This window comes from Neodiprion lecontei, chromosome 5 (genome assembly GCF_021901455.1).
Source record: "Neodiprion lecontei isolate iyNeoLeco1 chromosome 5, iyNeoLeco1.1, whole genome shotgun sequence".
NCBI lineage: Eukaryota > Metazoa > Arthropoda > Insecta > Hymenoptera > Diprionidae > Neodiprion > Neodiprion lecontei.
In genome coordinates, this window is record NC_060264.1 from 18394320 (window position 1) to 18412523 (window position 18204).

Sequence of the window (18204 nt, forward strand, 5' to 3'; positions counted from 1 at the left end):
CGTCGATTGGCTCTAAAACTATTTTTCCACATTTCGATGAATTAGTACGAGACCACAATGGAAAAAATCACTTGAAGAATTCTCGGTAAATTATACATAGGTTAACTAAAAAGGTCAGTTTCATTTTCGGCATTAGTAACATATATAATGTACCGTAACATAACCCCGATGTAGCATAGGTGTAAATAAAAATTTGGATCACCATTGAACGTTCGATCCTCAAACGAGGGCCGCAAATATCGAATCAGTCAATGCTGTTTACGGAGCTCATTACAATGAAGAGAAAAAATGGAAGTAGCGCAGGTTTGCTTGGCCAAATAATTAGCTGCTAGTAGATGACGCTTCGTTCCTCAGCTTATAAAAGCGCGGAGATCTTCTCAGGACGGAAGTACGTTCGCGTCAAGGCAACCCCTAGTGTTCATTACAGAAATGAATTGAAGCGTTTGTGAACCTCGCTACTTAATTCAAGATTAAACATTCCGCCGTAGATAACTGCGAGTACATAAATATATCATAGAACAATAACATTAACAGTAAAAGTATTAATAATTACACAATGCGGCGTGTGTGTTTTCTCGTCACGTTGATCATACTCGTGACTTACGTGGCTGCTTTGGATGAAAAGTCATCGAAGCAGGCAGCTTTCGGTGAGGGAGACAATGCCGAGGATGAGGACGACAGCGACTACGATGATTACGATTATGCGTTGGAGGATAAAAAGGGACACAAGATAAAACGCAAACACAAACTCTACCTCTGTAAGTTTTACAGTCATACATATGCACACGATTCGAGCACGGATTTTACTGTGGAGTAATCGCAGCCACATTCGAATTTCAGCGAAGAACGCCGGCTGTAGTACCGTGAATGTGTCTCCATGTAATTATTCATTTCACTTTTCTCTAGTCATGAATATATGCGTAGGTGTGCATACATACATATACCTATCTTCTTGTATCAGACGCTTAACCGTGCCTGAATTACGATTTCATAGCCGGAACTTATGCTCTCAGTATAGATCATTAAAGTGTTCTACAAGTGCTTCAGAAATCATGACAAATGATGCTGAATACTTACACACTGCTAAAATTTTTGTATTACTGGTAGAGTTGCCTTGGTGAGAATAAATTCTGCATTATTCTACGAAAACATGGATAAAGATAAAATCATTGAAAATCGTTTTTTTGTAAATTTTTCGTAGAAAGAGATGATTTGTTACAAAAATTGTAATCATGTTACTTACTACAAGATAGAAAACCAACCACCCTAAAAAATTGCGATAAAATTCGGTATATTTTGGTAATTATGTATTTATGCATCGAATACAGAAAATGTGCCAAAAACTGTAAAGAAACAGACAGAAAACTGATTCCGTGTCTGTTTCTATACGGTTTTTAGCACAGTTTCTATCTGCGTCTAACGGAGTTTTTACCAGGGATGAGATGTCAAACTATCAAGTCACGAATAGAAATTACGTTGTTGTGACGACTCGTAGTAGTCATTAGTTATCAGTCAGTGCCCGATAAAACTTTGCCAAATCTTTCCGAATTACCACATCAACTATTTGAGATCTGCCAAGCCTAAGAAATTCTTATTACCAACATAACCTCCATAAGTTACATTTGTCAGCTCGGCTTGGGGTGGTCAGCCTGCGGGTCGTTTATGTAATTTCACTTTTCATATTTCCCACCATTTTGATTGGTTTGCAAAGTTCAGTCAACCAATCAGAATGCTTGGATGGTGGGAAATGTGAAAAGTGAAATTACGTAATAGACCCTCTGGATGAAAACTCTACAAAGCTCGCGCATGCGCGGCCTGACAATCTGTTAAGTTTCGCTGTTTCCCGTCGTCTTACGCATGAAAAAGAAGAAATATAATCTAATTCGGACCTTATTGAATGTCGACGTAACCAATGAATTCTTTCCTAATAAATTCTTCTTTATGATTTCTTCACTTTAACTGCTCAGTGCGAAATTTTTTTTCTCGAAACCCTTCCAAATCCACCAGAGTAAATTCCAAATGCCATGAACAAAATCGACTTGCAGCTTACACCGGTACAAGTGGTATTTAATAATGACATGATGATTTCACAGTTGCCGGAGGTCTGAAGAGCTTAGCGGCATTCATCGCGATAAAAATAAAAATCATTTTGGTCGTTATCACGGTAATTGGGATCATTGGATTTACCCTCAAAGTATTTGGAGCCCTGAAGTATATAGGATACCTAGGCGGGGGTTGTCCTGTTGTTCACGAGCCGGCTCACGGATTAGGTACGTATATTTATATACCGTGAATTAATGGTGAATGGGAAAGGTGGAGTGTGCACGCGTCGACACAATATGCATGAGTATTAGACGAGCGTACTATTTGGCGAAATGATTTTTCACCTCTTGCGTGACGTCCGTCATACCGTTCACGAGCTACGGCCACCCCGATTCATCTTTGTAAACCTTAGGTTGGAAGCAGTTCGTGGCACCTAATAAACCGCTTTAGCTTGTACAAAATCAGTGTATGTATTGATTCATGCCACATTTCATTCCATTTAACAGGATAAAATTTTTATTTACCCAAAATACATCTGTTATAATCTCAAATAACGAGGCTCAGAAAATCAGTAATCGCAGATCGAACAGACTCATCCCTAAGTGAGGCCTGACCTCAATTCGGAAATAAATTATATCTATAGGGTAGCAATGAGTACGTGTCGATTTTAGTAATCCGAGAAGATATATTAGTAAGGAATTCGTCGGGGAAGGTCAATTTTGACAGGAGAAAAACCGTTAGGGTTCTTTTAGCGACGTTTCGGCTGGGCCTAGTCAGCCATCATTAGACTATTTATTGGAAAAGAATACAAACAAAAAAATAACTTATATAATTACAGAGAACTTAGTAGGTGATCATCGAGCATAGACATGTTGAAAATTTATATCTAATTTTATAGTGAACGTTAATGAGAGGAAACTTACATTAAGATGTAATACCAATGAAACAACACATCTACTATATGACAGAATTGAATATAAGCAAATTCAAGTAGAACAAACAGCTCACGAGATGCTAATTATATTTCTATTTGTGCGTTTGATGCATTATGCATTACATACACGGATGTAAAAACTGACGCCTTGATTGAACTCGGGCATAAAGTTTGGATAATCTTAGACGGAAGTAATTGCTTCCTAGGGTCAGATATTTTTTTCTCAATACGATATTGCGATGGAGATAAAAATGGAATATGCTAGATCAGTCCTGCACTGATCGTGAGAAAAAAGTCTATTCGTTGGCGTCGCGTGAAATTCTAGTAAAATAGGTATCGTACACTGAGAAAAATTTCATTCGTTACAGTAACTGGAAAAATTCAGTAAAACAGGTATCGTTAAAATAACTGTTTGAATATTGTTGGAATTACGAAAAACGAGGTACGCGTAACCATTTTGCGCTATTGTCGATCCTTTTTTGGTAATTGCAACGCAAAATCAGTTTCTTCGGTTCACTCTACTTTTTCAGTTAAATAAGGCTTTAACATCAATTTATTGTTGCACAAGCATTAAATTTTCGAAAAGGTCACAAGAAAATATAGCAACAGCGATCGTAATGAGAAAGAATAGTAACGTATACTAGACTTTCGGGTAACAGCTAGAAAATTAATTTTCATTTTCTACTTAGAACTACATTTTTCGACTGTGGTAAAAAATGAAAATAGTTAAGGACTGAGCGGTAACCGGAACTAGAAATTTCTCTCAGTTTGTGCAATGCGCGTATGTATACCTATGCATAACAGGGGGTAAGAGAATAATTACCGTATGAGACAATCTCATTTAGTTTAAAAACAAACAACACGTAGACCGAATGGGGAGGGGGAGGGATGTGGATGTAGCTTGAAATAAATTGGTTGTAGCTAATTGCTTAGTAACATGGGGCACGAAATTAATGGCAGTTCACTAACCCCCGCAGGAGTATACTGATATCAGGAATTTAAACGCGGCAGTTAGACTGTTACACGAAGACAAACAGCGTTGTGCCCTTTCTATCGATTACCTAAGGGCGAAAAAAATTACACGATCAACTTTTTTGCACTCAACTTGAAGAATAAATGAAGTCATCTTTCATATGAGTTATAAATAATTGTTAAGAGGGAACAGATCAATTCAACTTCTGATTCCATGGAATAAAATGTGCGTACCAGTTTTATCGGATTTTGAAGAGAAGCCTAATTGACAAGGAAAAGTCAGACAGTTTTTTTGTCCACATTTCTCACATATATTGGTAAATCTAACGTTAAACAACTATAAATCCGATTCCTTTATCTTACAGGATACTCAGTCACACCTCCACCTGATCACGTGCCGGAATACGGATCCTGGGGCAATACCAATGACTGGTCATCATCTGGAAGTTGGGCACGCAGCTTGGTTCAAAGCTATATTGATACGGATATGATCTCTCATGCATTAAAAAAGTGAGTTAAAAAGACAAACGTTTTCAATCACTCATTCGCTTGTGTTAGTAAGCTTTTTTCTCAATCTTTTTTTTAACGAAATGTAATAGTAATTAATTTACAAAAAACTAATACACGGTTAGCAAGTACGTTTTATAAACTTTACGGAAAAAGTTTGAGAATGTGATGTACCTAAATTAATTACGTCTACTGAATGCAATTTATTGATCAATTCCTGGGTATGAAGATCCTAAAACTTTAGTCACGGAATTCCAATTAAAGAGCTTCATTCAACATGTACATTCGGCGCCAGGGTGTAAAGTAGGAGAATTTATAGCATGGCCCACTCGTAGAAATGCAAGAGGAACGTGAAAATGTAATTATGTCAAGCATTAAACACAGTAAATCATAAAATACCGAAACAACTGAGAGTGATCGCGAGAAAATCAGAGAGACTATTGAACCACTTTAAATTTTCATCAGGGAAGTCAAATTGTCACACTTTGAAAGGTAAATATCAAACAACCAGGTTGCTCAAGCTCACCGTCCCCGCTGATTTAATGTCAACAAGGAAAGTTATCACGCACGCCAAGAAATCAACCAGAAATCCCAAGTTTACTCCCTGTCTCAAATTTCCGCTTTGTCTATTCCAGGTGACTTGTTAGTCCTAAGGAAACCAGCTAGATTCCTAAGGGAAATCAAAATAGTTCAAGTGGTTAATTTCTGCCGAGTTAATGAGCGGTTATAGGTTTCTACGAGTGTTGAATAACGAGACTGCGTTCAAATTCCGACAATTTATGAACTCGAGATAGCAGAACAACCCGGAAGCTGTTCTAAAGACTGTGTGCGATAGACACTGTACAAAAATCTGACTCGATAGAGAAGTTGAGCTATCATATACTTCAAAGAAACAAAAAAAATATACGAAGAAAAGGTGCTTTTTCCGTAAACAAGAATTGACTAATTATCAAATCACTGCAAATGTCGCCTCAGTCTTTACCGCCCAAGTTAAGTGTCACGTATTTTGACTATTATCAATGCGCACGGATCACTGATGTGAAAATACCTAAGAATATCCAAATACGGTTTAGTATCAGGCAGCAATAATTCCAAGAAAAAGAAATGCATTCATATTATTGAATTACCACTTACCGCAGAAATGCATTTCCTCTAATTATTTTCGCACGACTCCACAAAGTTTTTGAATAATTTTGTTCGGCGTTACATGCAAAATTGCGCTGGCTGCAGTATTTTCGCATCAGTGCGGCGTAGCCTGCAATAATAGTCAAAAGCACCCTTTTAATGCCAACGCCTGGGAATTGAAAGCTCTCTAGGCAGAGATAAAGGGGTCAGTCAATGTTAGAGTAAACGAGCAGAGCTTTGCTTACAATTAGCCAAAAATGTATTACAACACCAGTATGGTTTTGTTCGCGGTAAATCAGTTGTTACAATCCTGGTGGAAAAAATGCCTATGGTTGTTCTGCGAAATTCTTCAAGATTTTTCAGGAATTTTACACTATCCGTAAAAATTAAAATAAACTGCCGCGAACTCTTGTAGAGCCGTGCGAATTCATTCACTTAGTTTCAGGTAGATAATTATCGAAAACTGTGAGTTCTTGGATATGTTGAGATACCCTGAAACTCTAAAAAAAAGAATTTATTTTTATAGAATTTCACAGAAGAATATCAATTTATAGGAATGAATATTTATACTAGCGCTTTTCAACTCTCACAAGGAAAATTTGCCGAACAGAAGATACTTAACAGTTAATAGCTCTGCATTTATAAACTCTTCTCGTCTTATTACTATAATTTTGGCTGATTTTGAGAATTTGTCACATATTTTTCTATCCTTGTCTCAATAGGTGGATCTTATGAAAAAAAAATCAAACCTTAGTCGTTTCTTTAAACTAGAAATTCTACGTTGTATACAAAATTACGAAAAACGATCGCGAAAAGCAAGCCATTCAATAATTATTCTTTAAAAACGTCGATATCCTACGTGAAATTCTTTCTCAAACGATGAACGTCTTGCGAATTCCCTATAAAAAAAAAAAAATTCAAACGTCTGGAAACGGACATGCATATAAACTGCGCCGCAGGATACTCGGCCAAATAAATTACCACAGTCAACTTCAAATTAAAGAGTACGCATTTTCATTGTATATGCAAATACATTATAACATTAGCAGTTTAAACGGTATTTGAATAAAAAATATTAGCAGTACTCTAGTAGCACACTCTTTAATCACTGCAGCGAAAACTTACCACTTGAGAATTTGCACAATTTTTCATCACTTTTTTCGAAGTGCGGACAGATTATTAGTAGAGGGTATAATATGTTCCAATTGCAATTAGAATAAATACTTTCCACTAATTACAAACTGAAATTTATGGTTGTATGTCAAATGTGTTATATACTTTGATGATTTTTCTACCAAGCTTTTAAATTACCCCATTTTGATCCGGTCATTTGATTTTGTTCCAAACACTAAAGTTGAATCGCCTCTATCGTTCTGATTGTAAAACCTGCTCTCAAATTTTCAATATCTTATTTAGCGTGATTTGATTTTGTCTAGATTTATTTATATTGACCAGTAATAAACTAAGATAAACTAGGCCGATCAACGAACCCACTAATTACATAATCCGATAAAGAAAAATTCTTTTATATTGAAGTATGGACATGGCTGAGATGGTTTTTTCGACCCTGGAAATGAACGACGATGTGTGTCGCCGACGTTTGGTCTGCGAAATTGACGCGAAAACCCGAGAATTTCCACTGCTGAGTTACGCGATGGATTTCTTTTCGTAAGTATCAACCACACGGCAACATTTCATCGTAAATAAATAGTAAAGCCACTTGAAAAGCAGATCCGTGCACTTGCTATGCGCTTGTACTCTGCACTGAGGGAAATTTTTAGTTCCGGTTACCGCTCAGTCCTTGACTATTTTCATTTTTTACCACAATCGAAAACTACAGTTCTAGGTATAAAATGAAAATTAGTTTTGTAGTTATTTCCAGAAATTCTAGTATCTGTTACTATTCTTTCTCATTATTATCACTATTGACATATTTTCTTGTAACTGTTGCGGAAATTTAATGCTTGTGCAACAATAAATTGACGTTAAAGCCTTGTTTAACTTAAAAAGTACGGTAAACCGAACAAACTGATTTTGCATTGCAATTACCAAAAAAGAATCGACAATAGCGCAAAATGGTTACGCGTAGCTCGTTTTTCGTAATTCCAACAATATTCAAACAGTTATTTCAACGATACCTGCTTTATTGAATTTTTCTAGTTACTGTAAGAAATGAAATTTTTCTCAGTATGTATTTGATGTAATTCAAATAATACGCCAATTCGCGACTTACAACATGAAAAAGAAAGTCGAATTCATTATAATGTTGTTTTCTATTTTTTTTTTTTTTCTTTTCTTTCATGCAGGCATGGATTTGAAAAGTTTAAAACATCGAGTAAAGTGAAATTCAGCGACTGCGCTAAGCTTTACGCCAGTTGCGATGACGAAAAAAAATCCAGGAGAAGAAGGAAGAGATTTGTGGATAAAACCGAACACAGAAATCAATCGTCCGTGTAAAAGACTCCTGGAAGAAGAAACCTTCAGCGATCATATTGCAAATCCTGCGGATTTTATTTGCAGGGATAACGGAACCATTGAAATTGTCAAAGATCGAAGAATTCACTAGGTTTTAATATCAAACATTTTCTGAAGTTTGAAAAAAGTTTACAAAAACTGTCTATCACCAGATTAGTGCAAGGTCAAAAACCAAGAGCAACTAGCCCAGCGGTTTTGCCCGAAATGCTCAACATAATTATAAGAAAAAACAATCTACATTAATAGAGATTTTTGACTCTGTCAATTCATTTTCCGAATTTATATTTATACGCTTATGCATATATTTGGTGCTCAATTATTAAATTCATAAAGTAAATAATCAGAGAAAATTATTTCAAATTCGACACAAGATTATCATTCTGTAATCATTGTTCCACTTTGTCATTTGCTGACTTTAATTTTAAGTAATCGTTAATTATATTTATTTATTATTTATTCTTGTATTTCCATGTATACGTACGAATGTACATACATAATGTTGTAAGTTAAATTTAAGTTTCAAATAATTGAATCGATCAGTTTATTCGATGATTAACTGTACCACATTACCTCGTAATTCCACCAATATTTAAATGGTATTTGTAACGATATCCATTTTACTAAAAAAAATTCGACAGTTTTGAAGGCATTTTTCCTTTTTTGACTATATTATATACGGAGTTGAAAAGAAAATCTCGTTTAGCGCAAATTTTTGATTTTATAGATGACCGTTTAGATGAGAGTTTTAGATTCGGCAGTAATGCTACAGCTATTATGAGAAGGGCTCATAATCTGTTTCCCAAAACGTCCGAAAAGTTTTCATGTATTTGTATCCTTCTTTTCGTACCATATTTCGGACTTGCAACTTTCCATGAACTACTCGATAACTTAGCAATAGCTCCCACAGAACTATTAGGACGTTTCTCTAAAGTTTTAGTAACACGAACTGTTCGAGAAATTGAGCCAATTTTACGCTACATTTTACGGAGTTTCCTTGCAATTATTTACATCGATGTGAAATAGAAAAAAATAAATAAAAGTTACAAGAATCTGAAAATTTAAAAGCTTATGTTTTTACATTTACAGAAATTGGCGTGATCAAGTACAGAATAGTATATTTTCCAACAACTAATAGTACATTAAAATAGTATAATAATAGGAACAGTGTGGAAAAACACGCTCATTCGTTGAAGGTAATAGAATATGTAAAAACATCAAATTCAATATCACGGCTTGCTTTTTCACAGCTCTGCAGATAAGTGAAGAGTGAAACTGAAAAATCGAATGTGTAGAAGCTTCTGTCAGGCGGGTGGAGCGGAGGTATGCCATGCAAATCTGACCTCTCAATGTCATGCAATAATGTATGACTCGCAAATAATTGAACTTAAAAATCGAAATAAACCAACAATATAATTCATATTCAAATAATCCTGCAATTCCCGCGCGTGCACGGAGGAAAAAGAATTCTTCACTTCAATCTCGTATTGATTCGAGTGAACCTTTTGACGGATTTCCGAAACTGCATCAACTAAATATCATTTTAATCCATGTTTATGAATTGTTCCTCCAAGTCGCATGTTCGTTGACAAAAACAATCAGGTACTTCACATAAAATAAGTACAGGATTCTAGGTTACAAAATATTTACGTCGATTGTATGCCATTCTTTGTTGATCTAACCGGACCTTGTTTGGTGTAACTGATTGAAACCAGTTGCACCAATTTGTTCACGAAGTAATATAAAAGAAACACGACGTGCTTTCAGACAAGTGGAAAATATATTCATTGTGAGCACGAGTAAACTAGTACTATAAACGGCCACTAGGCAGTGCTCTTTCTCGCTACGGAAGCAGCTTCACAAATACTTATAAAACAGGGTAGTCGGCTAGATAGTCAGACATGAATAACGCAACATATAAAGAGTGGACATCAGGCCTGTTACGAATGAGGACAGCATAGTATCAAGTATCGAGTGATTGAAATTGATATCGACGACAAGTAAGCACAAAATATTGACATGTAGAATTTACACTTTTACATGTAGTTAGGGACACGGCATCGAATAGTAAGCATCGATAGATAATCATAAAAGTATTGATTCCTGAATAGTACGGTCATTATGTCCGAAAAATGCAAATAAATGCAAATGAACTGAGAAAGGTGATTTTCATGTATTGTGTTGGGGAGGGGGGAGAGGGGGGGGGGCTTTGAAAAGCTTAACTTGAAATTGTCGACCAAGATTTCGTATGAGCTTTCTCCGCCATCTTGAAATAAGGGTTAAATTTTGTTTTTTTTGCGATAACTCGGCTCTTCGTCATGATACGAAAATTTCGATTACATACATTTTTTTGGCTTTTATGACGCTCAACAATTTAGGTTATATGAATTTTTCACCTACCGTTGCTTGTTGTTGAGATATCGAACGAGGAAGTAAAAAATTACCGAGTTTGAAACTTGTTTTTTGTCGTTTTCTCCTTTGTCGTCATACATATCGAAAAAATGTCTCTTATCAAACTTGTAGAGAATTCTAATACCTGAATCCAGTTTTTTTTTATTTTTTCTTTAGACAAAAATTACGACTTGTAGCGCGCCGATAGCTTGCAAAGTTTCGCTTACTCACTATTCGAGCCCACGCCAGAGCTGAGTCTACTCATCCCTATTAAGGACTTGTTATTCGAATTAATTTCAATCAAGCTTGATCAATAGAAATTTCAGATGCATGTGATTTATTACAGAATAGAGTATTTGCGATGGAATAGAGAAACAATGAATAATCGTATTAAAGTCCGAGTTAAAACAGTAGTCTTCAATTTGTCCCACACAAATCGTCCTACGCGCATTTCAGTTACGTATCATTGTTCAGTGACATAAGCGAGCAGCATTATTCTCGTAAAAATTCTCAGCCAAAACGTAAATAATGAAAATTTTCTACTTAAACACATGTTTTATATTAATGTTTATATATCAGTTTGTCAATAGATATTCATTGGAATGTTTACCATAGAGCCGACAACATTTTTCTAAAGACTAAAATGGTTATCGCAACACTGTAAAAGTTAGCCTTAAGCAACTAGTTAGCAACTTTCGAAATGGTAATACCTTACTTTACTACATTTTTTTAAGTTTTCTAATGTTACATAATCTGCCTATATATAATCTGCTTAAAATATTTTAGGTATAAAATTTCAATTTAGATTTCACGAACTTTTGTGGCAGCACAAACGGTGTTCGAAGTTACAACCAACAATTTCGGACGAGTTCACTCAGAATTTTTTAAGTTAAATACACAGATTTTTTTCAACTGGAAATCAAGATTGGATAGTTTTTACTGTTTTTGATGTTTTTTTCTTCTGATTCGAAAAATTTACATGATAATGCTAAGCTTTTCTGTGACAGTGAAAGAAAATGTATAAGCAGAAATAATAATCTGTTCAATTGCAGAGATATTGGCAGATATCTTGCGTTTTAATATGTACTGTCTGTCAATTTTTTAAGTTTAAATTTTTATTCTATTAATAACCGAAGCACAGTATCACTTGCGTAAACCACGTATTTAGCTTATTTTTAAATTGCGAATAATTATGGGATAAAAAATTCAACAAACACTGCTGGCGATTTGAAACAGAAAAAAATGTTGTTTAGTTAACAATGCCGTAAATGGATATCGTACGATATGCGTACATTTCATATCACTTCATATTTATCGGATTCTGAATAATATCAAAAGCAGCATTAGGTAAATCGTTTTTTTATTTTCTCTTTCTACTTCCCTGCAAATTATACTTCACTTATCAAGTCACAAGCGTTCCATACTATAAATATAATTCAAAGTCGACCCTCGCTGCACTGTAAAATTGCCCTTGTTGACCAGTTCGTCGTACCCAAGCACCAGATTTAAAATATCCCTCCTTGGACCAAGCTTGCATTTGCTCCGTTGAGTGAGGTCCGTGAACCTCAGCTGTTTCATTCTGCGACCACTTCAGCTCCCATGTTACCATGTCTTCTTCAAGATCCTGCTTAACTTCTGTCGAACTCGCTTTTGATTTCTCAACTTCCATCGCCGACGAATCTTCAAAAATAATCATTCATTAGAATCTGTAATTATGGGGTGGAAGTTCGTAAAGTTAATGTAGCAATACAAATTGGAAAAAAAATGCTAGGTATTCCGAATTTAAGGATTATACGAATTTCATCAAACCACGATAAAGTAATACATAGTCTTTTTTTGAAAATCTAAATCCCCCAAAACTATTCTATAATTATCAAAAACTGATTTTTGTTTAAATGATTCGTTACATTAACGTTATTAACTTCAACCTCGTCTATAATTTACATACTAATTTTCAGGAATACTTTTTGAAATCTTAATTCTGATGTTGTCTCGAATAGAACAATTCTCAGGGGTAATTTTTTTTCCTTAAAGAAACGTGGAATATCATAATACAATTATACTTTCATCAGATCTGTTTGAAATGAAAACAAAATTTCGTATCGTGAGGTAAAAAATACCTGTTGGAATATTATACTTATAATTTACGCCTAATTACCGCCCAAAGGTTTACAAATCTTGCCACAGAAAGATGCATGACCTCAAATACTTGCTCACAATTAGTGTATATTACACTATTCTATCTTCAAATTGAAATGAGCTTGCAAATGCAGTTAATTCAACGGTAATTGTAAAACAATCGAATTAAATTAACTGAGAATTACTTTAAATAATTTATAAATATTGAATCTATGTCTAGCATTTTGATATTCTCGTTTAGGATCGATTTTCGATATTTACTTATATTGAATAAATGTAATAATTGGCACTGTTACACATAACTCAATGAGAACTTACCACCAGGAGCTGCATTTTCGTCAAGCTTGGCTTTTTCTTTAACATCAAAATCGTCGGAGTACATATCCAATTCCGCTTCCTGTTTCGATGGATGAGCCTGTTTCCCACTCGTCTCAATCTGCAGTGTCCCAAAAAATTATATAAATTACGAAAACGTACGTCGCGAGGATGAGTATTGAATTTTACTCCAAAAACTCAATGGGGATAAGAACAATTTCGAGTCTAACTTCACACATGTGTCTTGTACAAATCAAGCATTTCATACCAATTCGACCAGCGATCGACAGAATTCTGAAGAAAATAACAAGCTGTTTTGAATGAATTTGAAAATTATAACATGCAAAAAAAATATGAAAAACCCTACAAGTTTACAAAACTTGGTAAAATGAACATAAGTTTCTTGCATTTCTCGAAACCTGACACCCATTTAAATTTCGAAGGATACTCCTATGTAGTGTAAATAAACAAGTGCAAAGTTCAGCATGGAGTTGAAATTAGTTTGAACTTACTTTTATTACTACTATTATCTGTATAAATTATGATTATTGTAATATAAATATTACGTATATAGTATATAATAAAAATGTTCAATATAATAATTTAATACCTATATTTCAGAGCTGTTTCGTATGACTTGATGACAACATAACGTGATACAATACTTTTTATAATTATGAAGGAAAAAAAAAAATTCATAACTTTCAAACTAAATCTGAACCCATGACGAAAATTACACATATTTTCTTAGACCAAATCGAGTGTTCTTTGGAATTTTCAGTAGAAAAGAAACATGGTTTTTGGGAAATTTAGGATACTAACTTTTTAATTAATTTTTGTCAACTTTTAGGGGTTTCTATATTGTTTCCCTGTTGCAATTCGTCAAAATGATGAATACATCGGTTTTTGCGACGGCAAATGTTTTAGTTAGAGATCCAAATGGTATAATTATTTTGTGCTAAAGAATGTAATACGTTAAAAAGTCAAGATGGTATAGAATGGCTTACATGCAGTGTTTTCTCAATGCAATAAATACAGTTACATGTTAAGTAATCAAACTTACTGAGGATACTTATAAAAACAGTGCATACCTTTTTTTTAATTTGTTCATAACTTTCCTCGTATATATCCATGTTACCGGTCCGTGTCAAAAGTTCGTTTGCAAACTCTGTTAACTGTGTTATTTTTTCAGCATTTTCATTAGTTTCTATACCGGCTTGTGCTTCTTTTTTCTTTTTCCATCGTTCTGCAGTGGTCATTCTTTTGTTTCCTTTGCCTAAATATCATGGAAAATCATAGGTGAATATACTGCACGAAGAACTGTCAGTTGCATCAAAACAGCAACTTTTAGGTAAAATCATAACGAGAAATGCCTACTGTATTTGTTATCATGAAATGTGTTGAATCAAAACTTTGACAACAACCAGGTATATATCTTGTGAATCCGAAAAATAGGTGAAATCAATTTGTATTATAATTTGGAAATAAAATCCAACTATTCGACGGGGATGCGACACAATTTGTTTGAATACTTCTCTACTTTTGATTAGAAAACGATGGTGGGCCGTACTTCGAAGAAATCCATAAGCTTTGAATTCTCTACAAATTTTTCTCGAATTTGATACGTGACTTTTCACTTTCAATTCATTATAATTTACTGCTACTTATTTAGACATAATACATTGTGAAGTAATTTACTTGTTTGTTTAAATAATTTTTTTTCATGCGTTTCCTTTTCCTCCTCAATATTGTTCACTACTTCCGACATTTGTCTAGCATGACAATTTGCCACCGTCTTAAAAATGACCAAAAATAATTGATTGTGTATTAAATCGATTGTTGTATCCCGATTATCAAGTATCATCGCAAACTTGATTAGCGACCAACTCAGTTATTTATCCTCACAATCAGTTTTTGTTTTTTACTTCCATGAATGATGCAATATGATATTAATTTATCTGATTAAAGTATGAATTATTATCATTGTCTTACTTAGTAGGTACCTATTTGATATAATAGGTGAAAAATAAATGAATATTTTCACCTTAAATTGAAAAATATTTTTAATGAAACTATAAGTTCTGAAAAAACTTTTCCGCTATTATAGCTATAAGACTATATACTGAAATTTACGGAATTTTGGTTTCACATACACCGTTTCAGCAAACTTCGAGATAATCGATTAATCGATTAATTTTTACCGATTCCATCGAGCCTTATTCAATTATTTTTTTGGACTCGATTAATCGATACATCGATTATATTTAGCTTAGTGGCCATCGCTACACTGTCTTCTCTCTTTAAACATCTAACGAACTAAACTAAGTTGTAGAGGGCTGGAAGTACTATCACCTGGTCATACCTACTGCAAAAAAGCTAAGCTCTTTTGTCCATCGAGTTAGTTTATCATTTTAATTCATTTTATTAGGTGGGTGGAGAGATTTGGGGGGGGGGGGTTTGTTTTATCCCACAATGATTTTACTAGAAACACTAAAAAAAATTTGTCAAAACAATATTCAATAAACCCTTGAATGCAAAAAATTATATTATCAAACGCTGATCAATTAGTTTTTACCTAGTCTGCGAAGTGCTTTTGATACAGTTTCCCCAGGACGCAAATACTCGAGAATTTTTTTGTACAATGGCACGCTGTCAAACATTACTTCTTGTTCATCATCCTCGCTATCGCTGTCCGCCAATCCTTTGATTTTGTCACTTGTTTTATTGCTTGTACCTTCGCGTCCCCCAGATTTAATCTGTAACCCAATTTAGGCATTATTGTTTTTATTTTTATTATTATCAGAGCTTACATTATTAACAAACTAGTTGTTGTTATTATTGCCATGATTATGCGTTTCACACAGAACTATGAAAGTATAATTGAAAGATCCGTTTCATTTTTGGCTTTCTATTTCCCTTATAAAGTTTTTGATTTTGCAGTCACAAATAAAAAGAAGAGTTTCCATGATGCTATAGTTTGTCACTATTTTCGATATCGGTATTTCGCACCATTAACATTGTCTGAAATTTGATGAACCGTAACAAAGCCAAACATAAAACTTAAATTTTGCATAAGATTGAAGTTAATAACATTAAAAAATTTAGAATCATTGCAAAATACGAGTACAACTAGCTTTATTACAGTTCACAGTTTCAAAAGTTCCGTTGTAAGATTACGAATTTTCTAAAAAATTAATGAATTCGAAACTTGTATTAATTTTCCAACTTAAGATATTTTCGTAAAAATCTCATTGTATAATAGTCGAGTAGAATAGAGTATTTTTAACAAAATAAATACATTAGTAGCGGAATTTGATTTTTGAGCAGTGTTAACAACCTGAACCCAGTCAATGTTGTCAAGCCAATTGTCTCTGATCTGCTTTTCCTTGTTCCAGAGGTAATGACCATCCTTATCAAAGTGTCCCTCTTCCAATTCCTCCTTCATATTGAATGCTGTGAAGCCTACATCTGTCTCTGCTGCTACGGGATCGTCTTCCGTTCCTTTATAATAAAAGATTTCAAGTGAACACGAATTTCAAAGATTTAGAAAAGAATCGTATATAATTATTATTACTACTTAATTTGAATGAAATAGACAATATGAGAGAAAAACTGGAAAAGTGGCCCTGCTGAAAGACTTTGATCAGAACATTCATCAAAAGATTCTAAACAAATATTACAAATTTGAAGTTCATCACATTATTGTGACGATGCATTTTGTAAGAAACTTTGTTGAATTACAACATTAGCATTGCTCCAAATTATATAAACCTTAACGACGCCAGTGTGAAGCTCGTGTTTTGTAAACTTGACTCATTCAAAGTTGTTTCAAAGTTGCTATATTTGTTTTTTTTTTCTAACTTTTCATTGCATTAAAGTTACTAACTTTAATCTCGCATATTATAGAGAGGAATTCAGACACAATTTATCATCATTTGTATCATATTTTTGAATCCTATTCTAGGATATTCCTTAACATTAAAGTCTATTGAACTATTAAACTAAATAGAATTATTGGATGCGATTCGTAAACTAATGGCAATGTTGCGCACCTTCAAAGTCATCCTCATTCATGACATTGTAATTATCCTCATTGGCTTCTTCGTCCTCCTCATCAGAGTCTAAAGAATTCTTGACGGTCGGTTCTGTTTTCGCCCTACTATCCTTCCAGTCTTCACTCAGTACATCCTCGAGCTTACGCTTAGACATGTTATTCTTTCAAAGTTTTCCTAACGATTGATGTTATTCAATAAATCATAAGACTTTGCAAAGTTGTCAATTGCTTTGATGCGGTTAGTTTCAACTATGAGATAGTGGTGGATGATATAAGAATAATGTTCAAGCGTGTTATGATGGTGACAATGTTTTCATCCGGACGTTCAGTCACGCAGAAGAACGGATATTGTTGAATTGTTCATCTATACTTATTGTTGACCATCTCTCGCACAATATTACAACTTCTGAATCATGTGAAGTGAGTAAACGAAAAAAATTCCAAACACCCACAACATTCTTTCATTAACTAAGAATCACGTAGTCCGACAACGACTGCCAGATATACGCTGGTTTTTCACGTGCAGCATACAGCTTGGATGCGTTTCGATAATTTACTCCCAGTGCGTCAACAATCTTTTATCTCTTTTGCGCTACCGAGTTTTTAGCGCTGAGAGCTAATTTCGGAACGCACCCTTGAGCGCAAGACCGTCCGAATTGGCTATCTCCTTAGGGTGAATTCACATTTTATGGAGGAAGTCTAGTATACCCTTTCGTGCAAGCGTAAAATGGTATAGAGAGAGAAGTAGTAATGGCGCTGCAAGGGTTCTCTGTGTTGCCAACATAACTGTCAAGTTTAAAAAATTAGCCGTCTACACGGTCTTATTGTCCCCAAATGTACCTGTTACTAAATCAAGCCGTTGAATCGTCGCGTTTCTATCAGACTTCGGCGAAAATGCCCATTCCACATTTATAAATTGTATCGTTGCATTTAAAAATATGCTAAACATTGATATTATTGACTGTTTGTTTCAATAACCTGACCTACCAGGCACCAATGTATAATATGTATTTATATAATCTGGATTATTTCAACGCAATGCTCGAGGCACTCAATTACGATAGGTACGCTCTTGCTGTAGAAAGAGAGCGCATGTAGCATTACGACATCTCTCTCGCTCACTGGCTCGGGGACCTTTCTTTAGCGTCGATGCATCCTCTATGTCTATATGCTCTAAGGTTAGGCACCGCGGCACGGATCATGGTTCAGAGGTAACCAATCAAAATGCCTAAAATATAGGAAAATGTAAAAA

At 34.5% G+C, this 18204-nt stretch overlaps 2 protein-coding genes across 3 annotated transcripts; one reads left to right on the plus strand and one right to left on the minus strand.

Moving 5' to 3' along the window:
* Window positions 1–392: 392 nt before the first annotated feature.
* LOC107225503 lies at window positions 393–8718 on the plus strand. Of its 2 annotated transcripts, XM_046740637.1 has the most exons (6): window positions 393–758; window positions 841–879; window positions 2094–2270; window positions 4315–4459; window positions 7118–7249; window positions 7888–8718. In XM_046740637.1, the coding sequence occupies exons 1-6, from the start codon at window positions 557–559 to the stop codon at window positions 8036–8038; spliced, it is 846 nt and encodes a 281-aa protein (XP_046596593.1). In that variant the 5' UTR covers window positions 393–556; the 3' UTR covers window positions 8039–8718. The 2 variants fall into 2 exon arrangements, with proteins under 2 accessions (XP_046596593.1, XP_015521480.2); XM_015665994.2 differs by lacking the exon at window positions 841–879.
* A 3069-nt stretch (window positions 8719–11787) lies between these two features.
* LOC107225510 (CD2 antigen cytoplasmic tail-binding protein 2 homolog) lies at window positions 11788–17663 on the minus strand. The gene is made up of 6 exons (XM_015666007.2): window positions 16951–17663; window positions 16236–16399; window positions 15474–15654; window positions 13990–14174; window positions 12902–13019; window positions 11788–12124 (listed from the first exon to the last, which is right to left on the minus strand). The coding sequence occupies exons 1-6, from the start codon at window positions 17105–17107 to the stop codon at window positions 11868–11870; spliced, it is 1062 nt and encodes a 353-aa protein (XP_015521493.2). The 5' UTR covers window positions 17108–17663; the 3' UTR covers window positions 11788–11867.
* Window positions 17664–18204: the final 541 nt, after the last annotated feature.